Raw genomic sequence first — 6,864 nt, forward strand, 5'->3', positions numbered from 1 at the left:
GACATAGTCACCAAACCAACATCCTAATGGGGAAAAAAATGGAAAAATATTGCAGCTGTTTGCTGGGGGAATCTTTGTTTGTACAGTACTGTATGTGAAGACATTTTGAAAGCTTTAGGCTTTATTCAATGTTAAAATAATGTCTCTCCCTGTTTCCCATCCCTTCTCATTGGGTCTCGTTCAGCTCACAGTTAAAGCAGCTCGTTCAAACTAAATGAAAATCTCTTAAAGGTACATTGTGTAGGAATTTCTCACATCTAGCGGTGAAATTGTATTTTGCATTCAAACGAATAGTGCTCTCTAGCGCCTCACTTTTTCAAATGTGTGTTGCAACTACGATAGCCGTTACGTACCAAGAAGCTGTGACAACATGTCTTCCAATTTTTTCTTTTTTGGCAACGAGGATTCCTTCTCCTGTGGCTCGCCATAAGTATGATCCTCCGTTATGAACTAAAGTGCGGTGTAGGCTTTCAAATTTGCCGGGGCAGTGACAAGCGCCTCTCACTGATCTCCTTTTCCGTTTCAGCTGGTTTCAGTTACGTGACGCTGGCTCTGAACGAAAACGCGCTGTAGATTAGCTAGACCGGTAGGCTAGTGCTTTATGCCCCTCTCAGCGATTATAGCTTTTCAAAATGGCAGAACGACATGGAAGCCTCCTTGGACTTGCCCGTCCAATGTAAATACAGATAAGAAATTCTTCGCTTACAAGGATAAGTCAGATCATTGGCAGAGATCATTTTACACCAATGAGGACATATTTATGAATGAAGACATTGATTTTAGCTAATAAAATACTTAAAACACTACACAGTGTACCTTTAAACTTTATTTACTGCGGTTGTAAAAGATACAGAATTACAATATTTTTGAATACATGGATTCAGAATTTAAATTTGTAAGGCATGATTTAGAAAACGGTTTAAACTGAACTTTTCCACAGATTTAAATGTACTTCTTTAAAAGCTAGATTTTACTTTGCCCTTCAAATTCAGTCTCCTTAATTGATTGAGCTCTTGGAGGAAAACATTTTGGACATATTATTTTTTAAATTGGCAGTACAACTATTAAAATATAAATCGGCCAATATTAGCTAGGTTTGGGGTAATTTAGAAACAGTGTCAATATAAAAAAAGTTTGTCTACCAGAAACCATCAACATCAACAAGTAGACCTTTCAACCGTAAAGTGTCCTGCTTCCGCACAATTAGAAAATAAAACAAACTAATCCAAGAAATCCATATCAAGACTGTTTGTTTATGTTGTAAAAATCCGCCAATCTATTGTTATCTGATTATTGCAAAACTCTCAAATATCAATATCAGGATCAGCCCTGAAAGTCCAGTAATCAGTGGAGTCATACAGTGTGGACAGTTAGTTGTTTTATTGTTGTTGCAGTTTGGTTAAACTGACACCATCTGTACCAATCTTCACCGTTAAGTTTCGGTATAAAGCTGCAGGTGATCCTGATACTCTGAAGGTTTGCAGAAGGGTTTAGAGACTCCACAGCTACGAATGTATTCATCAAACTATTCTATTCTGGCCAACAAGGTTCCCCGTCTGAAATGGGGACGCAAACATTAAAAATGTTGTCTTCCTTTGTGTATTTCAGCTGGAGGGGAAGGTCGAGCAGGGAGAGAGAGAATTTGAACAAATCTCAAAAACTATACGCAAAGAAGTCAGCAGGTTTGAGGTGAGGAGATCTGATGGATGGATGAATAAAGAGGGGGAATGACTGAGTGAATGAGCTCTCTAATGAATGGTTTGGTGAATAAAGGAATGATTGTTCATCTGTTGATGTGAGCTACATCCTGAAGTTATCTGTATAATAAAAAAATTATTTCTTTTCCTTTTTTTCAACAGAAAGAGAGAGTGAAGGACTTTAAAACGATCATTATCAAATACCTGGAGTCACTGGTTCAAACACAACAGCAGGTAAAGACATAGACATTTTTATTATTATTAATATTATAGTCAAAATACTCTTGTATATAATTTGCATTATATATAAAATGATGTAAAATACAATAACTCACACAGATGACTCAAATTGTACGGAAGTCTGCAGCTGCCAATATTAAAATCAAATTAATTTAAATGAAATTTGATTTTGCCTTCACGTGCGCAGTGTGTGAATAATTAAAATTCAATGAACATTTAAAAAATCCTGATGGCAGGACTCTTTAGGCCATTTTTTAGATGAAATTATCTTGCAGGACATAATTCATAGTAGATTCAAAATAGTACATGTTATACATGCTTTTTTTTTATTTGTGAGCCTTGTCAAAGACAAATTTCTAGTGCTTTGTTATGACAATAATAAATGGACAATAAATTAGAAATTATTCAAATGTTGAATTTAAATTTAAATACAAAAGCCCATATTTGCATGCAATTTCATTTTTATTGGGAGTGCTATTATGCTTAGTACACTGAAAATGATTTGTAAATGATGTTTTAATTTTGATTTTGCCAGTAATTCTGCATTAAGACATACCATTTTTAATTGGATTTAAAAATTTGAAAGATATCATCATCATGTGCACACAAAGTTCAATTTGATATAAGTATTTTATGTTAGTAGGCAGCCACAGACTTCCATAAATGTGTTAAATACAAAATATAATGTATTTTACAGATACATTTTTAAACACTACAACTTTTTACTTTTAGATAGAACCAGAAAACATTTGTGGCACATTAATGAAAAGTGAATCATTTGATTTTTCTCTCACAGCTGATAAAATACTGGGATGCCTTCTTACCCGAGGCCAAGGCCATCTCATAGAGTTCACACAAACACAACAGACAGTCCTGACTGGCTCCGGTCAAACTACACTACCCATAATGCACCGGTCCTCCTCCTCCTGTTTATCCCCAGAGGGAAGAAGAGAAGTGAAGGCAGCGAATCAGCTCCAAGTGACTTTTCTGCAGTTAAGAAAAATCAACATCAAACCTCTCTTGAATTTACACTTCTTCATCTTTTATTCCTCTTTTTTTTTCTCTGCTGTGTTGCGTTCACGTCCTGTCAGAGTAATTGTTCTCTTGATTGATGCTTTTACAATAATACTGTAATGTTAACAACAGTCTTGCACTTCTCATACGATCTCCTTCTAAGTGTTATTGAAATTCAGCAACATTCAAAATCGGAGTTCCTGTATGGGATTTTGTTTATATAAACATTAAACCTGCGATGTTATTTTTAAGCCTGAAGCTCATATTCCCGTACGACATGAACGCAGCATGAGTTATGACCCTGGTGATGGCTTTCCTCTCCAAACAGATTCGAACATGGTGTCTGTTTTTACAACTTGGAGGCACTTTGTTCATTTGTTTTCTTTTTCACCAGACACAAATGGAATGGGTGGGTGGAGGAGTCTCACTTTGTACTTTATTTTTAATGATTAACCTCTATGTTCCTCAACAAAGACAAATATCCACATTCTAAGGTAAAGAAATTGTAGTTCTCTCCTAACGAGGACTTGAACCCTTGACTTTTTATTTCAACGGAGCAGATTTTATTTCAGCTCAGTATCTCTGTGTTTGAAACTAGGAATGTGAAAATGTTTACCCATATTTTATCCGTAAATAACATTTTAACATTATAGCATTTTCATCCAGCCTTATCCGTTGTAATGCTACTATCAGCAGGTAAACATGGGGACCACTAACACTCCCAAAACGGACCTTTAAGTTTGACTATCTGAGTTTGGAACGCGAGCTGTGAAACTGATCCGGAGTCAGTGATGAAGGACGACTAACTGCATCCTCTTTGTTATTTTGTGTCTTGTACTTCCTGTCACCTCACTCACTTCCCCCTCACTTGCATTTCAAAACGACCCCCTGTTTTTGTTGCTGTATGATCGCAAGTGAAGGCAACGTTTTTTCTCGTTTTCTGCCCTCTTTGAGCCAATGAGAGCAGAGGAGGAAGAATCTCGCTTCTTGGTTCAGTTCCCTGCTGCCGTCTCCTAAACATTGGCAAACTCAGAAAAGTCATTTCTTTGTTGTTTTTTTTAGATTGGTCTTGTACCTTGAAAAGCTTAATTATTACCCATAGTTAATGCGAGTTATGCAGTTTTTAATGTATCAAAGGATGGAGAGTTTCCCTTAAAAGCACTGACCTCCTTTCCACTTTAATTAATATTTTCCTGTGTTTGGAAAGTATAACACCAAAACAAATCCAATCTAGGTCTAAGCACCCAAACCAGCGCTGTAGATGCATTTCATGATTTTATCAACCTTTGCAGGACAAATGATGTGCTTGTTAGCATCTCTAGCGTTTCCACTGCAGCTGAAGGAGACTGAACTGGAGCCAGAAGTGAGAGTGTCGGAGTATTTTCAGGTGTGGAGGAAGTGAGTGATTGTCGGGTGACAGAGTGTGTGTCCGTCCAGAGAGCAGCCTCAGATGGTTTCTCTTCCTATTGATCAGTGTGAAGGCTGCAGTTAGAAATATTGAACTGCTAATTTGTTTCTTGATTTTTATTTTGTTGGATTTAAAGCGCACTTCATTATCAGAATAAAATCTGACATCCTGAATCTATCGGAGAAGCTACAAATCTCTTATTAAAGTTGAAATCAAAACTGGAATTTTCGTTCATCCTCATCCCCCACTACTCCTTAATCATAAATCATAAAACACTGTAATGATTGCGACATTTTTGTATTTTATTCCATGTTTTATTCCACATTTTCTTGCCACCTAAATGATGTGCAGTGGTTGAGAACGTTTAGTTGATTTTATTTTTTGTTGTTTTCACAAATGATGATGAAATTCTTTAATTGAGCAGATTTTTTTTTTTAAAGAATTTTGGTTTTGACATTGCATTCCTGCAGCGCAGAGCAGATGTTTCAGAAGTTTAATTACAATAAAGGAATGTATCTCATCTGTGGTTGGACTGGGTGTTAATCATTCAACATATTTAATCCTTATTTTTAATGCAGATCACTTTAACCCCCAATTTCCACCAGCTGCAGAACGTCTGCGGATCCGCTCCGGAACAGCGGCAGAGTCAATAGATTTCCATTAAAGTCAATGTGTGTATTTTCACTGACTGCGTAACGGCTGCGTTCCGACTCCGGCACAGCTCCGGTGATTCGCAGCCCTTTACGGATCATATTTCCCTGCACTACACCTTGAAAACGTCACGAGATGGATGGAAACAAACTGTTGTTGGTTTTGTGGTTCTGTTTATAGAAACTACATCCTGTTATATTGCGCAATCATACATGAATTTGCGAGATCTCGTGGGTCCTCGTGACTTCAGCTGTCAGTCATGGCCGCAGCCGTTCAGCAACCAATCCGGACCTGGTGGGTATTGAAGGACGGCGGAGCACAGAGCCAACACACAGCGGAGCCGATCCACAGACACGCAGTTGGTGGAAATCAAGGGTCACTCTCTTCTGTTGTTAGATGTTATTTCCTTGAGGCTTAAAATGAAAACTCATGACACCAAATGTTATTCACTTACTTTTAAAGGTTACATACAGCGGGGAAAATAAGTATCTTTTAACATCTTGTGAGCACATGATAACTTCAGTTTTGGGGACTTCAGTTGCTCCATTGCAGATTATTTATAACTTATCTTGTACAGCGGGTAGTATTGAACGCGTCAACATTTTCCCCAGTAAATGTATTTTTGATGGGGCTATTGGAATGAAATTTTCACCAGATGTCAGTAACAACCCAAGTAATCCACACATACAAAGATATCAAAACAAATAAGTCCATAAATTAAGTTGTGTGTAATAAAGTGAAATGACACAGGGAACAGTATTGAACACACTTGCTGAAATTTATTTAATAATTAGTAGAAAAGCCATTGACAGCTTCAAGATGCCTCCTGTATGAAGAAACTAGTCGCACACATTGCTCAGCTGTGATTTTTGCCCATTCTTCCACACAAACTGTCTTCAAATCTTGAAGGTTCCGGGGGCATCTTCTATGAACTCTGATCTTTGGTTCTTTCCAGAGGTTTTCAATTGGATTCAAATCAGGTGATTGACTGGGCCATACTAACAGCTTGATTTTCTTTCTCTGAAACCAATTGAGAGTTTCCTTGGCTGTGTGTATGTCTTGCTGAAATTTGACATTTCACTTGTGGTTCCTAGAGTCTCTAAAAGTAGAATGGGAGCCAGAGCCTTCAGCTACCAGGCTCCTCTCCTGTGGAACCAGCTCCCAACTTGGGTTCGGGGGGCAGACACCGTCGCCACATTTAAGAATAAACTGAAAACCATCATCTTTGATAAAGCTTATAGTTAGGAAGTGAGGAGTTGCAGCATAGTAGAGTAGAGTAGAGGGAGGCAGGAAGTACAAGCCTGTTCCGGCAGGGGAGAGTACGAGCCCGGTCCAGGGCCCCTCTCTTTAGCCTGCCTCTCTTAGTTATGCTATTATAACTCTAGACTGCTGTCGGAAGTTCCTGGAAGCTGCTCCCTCTTCTCTCTTTTCACTTGTCTCCTTTTGTGTGCATCTTAGTCCCAGAAATGCTTGTTACTAACCTAGCTCTGGGGAGTTTTCTCCCCGGAGTCCCTATGCTTCTTCTTCACCGAGAACATCGCCTTGGAATTGGGTGGCACCTACACCGGGGTTCTGGGTGCAGCTGACGCTATGGACTTACTACACCCTGCTACGCTCTGCGATTCCCCGCAGTGTCCGACTGCGTCCAACCGCGTCCACCCAGGCTGCTGTGCCACACCACACCCCGTAACGCCCTGCTGTGCCCTACTATGACATGAACTACTACGACTACCATTGTGGTCACTGTTTCACTATCTTTATTGTGACTATTATTGCCACCATTCATCACACCCCCAACCGGTGCCGTCAGACACCGCCTACCAAGAGTCTGGGTCTGTCCGAGGTTTCTTCCTA

General features: G+C 39.0%; 1 protein-coding gene across 3 annotated transcripts in view; it reads left to right on the forward strand.

Moving 5' to 3' along the window:
• The window catches only part of snx2 (sorting nexin 2), a 38,147-nt gene extending 33,268 nt beyond the window's left edge, over positions 1-4,879 (forward strand). For 2 of the 3 annotated variants that reach the window (XM_035996920.1, XM_031305390.2), the window contains 3 exons: positions 1,609-1,689; positions 1,860-1,931; positions 2,734-4,879. In XM_035996920.1, coding sequence (XP_035852813.1) covers positions 1,609-1,689; positions 1,860-1,931; positions 2,734-2,784 — 204 coding nt within the window. In that variant the 3' untranslated portion in view covers positions 2,785-4,879. The remainder of the gene's footprint in view (positions 1-1,608; positions 1,690-1,859; positions 1,932-2,733) is intronic. The other variant, XR_004896237.1, reaches the window with a different exon arrangement.
• The last annotated feature ends 1,985 nt before the right edge of the window (positions 4,880-6,864 follow it).

The sequence above is a fragment of the Sander lucioperca genome, chromosome 2 (assembly GCF_008315115.2).
Source record: "Sander lucioperca isolate FBNREF2018 chromosome 2, SLUC_FBN_1.2, whole genome shotgun sequence".
Lineage (NCBI taxonomy): Eukaryota > Metazoa > Chordata > Actinopteri > Perciformes > Percidae > Sander > Sander lucioperca.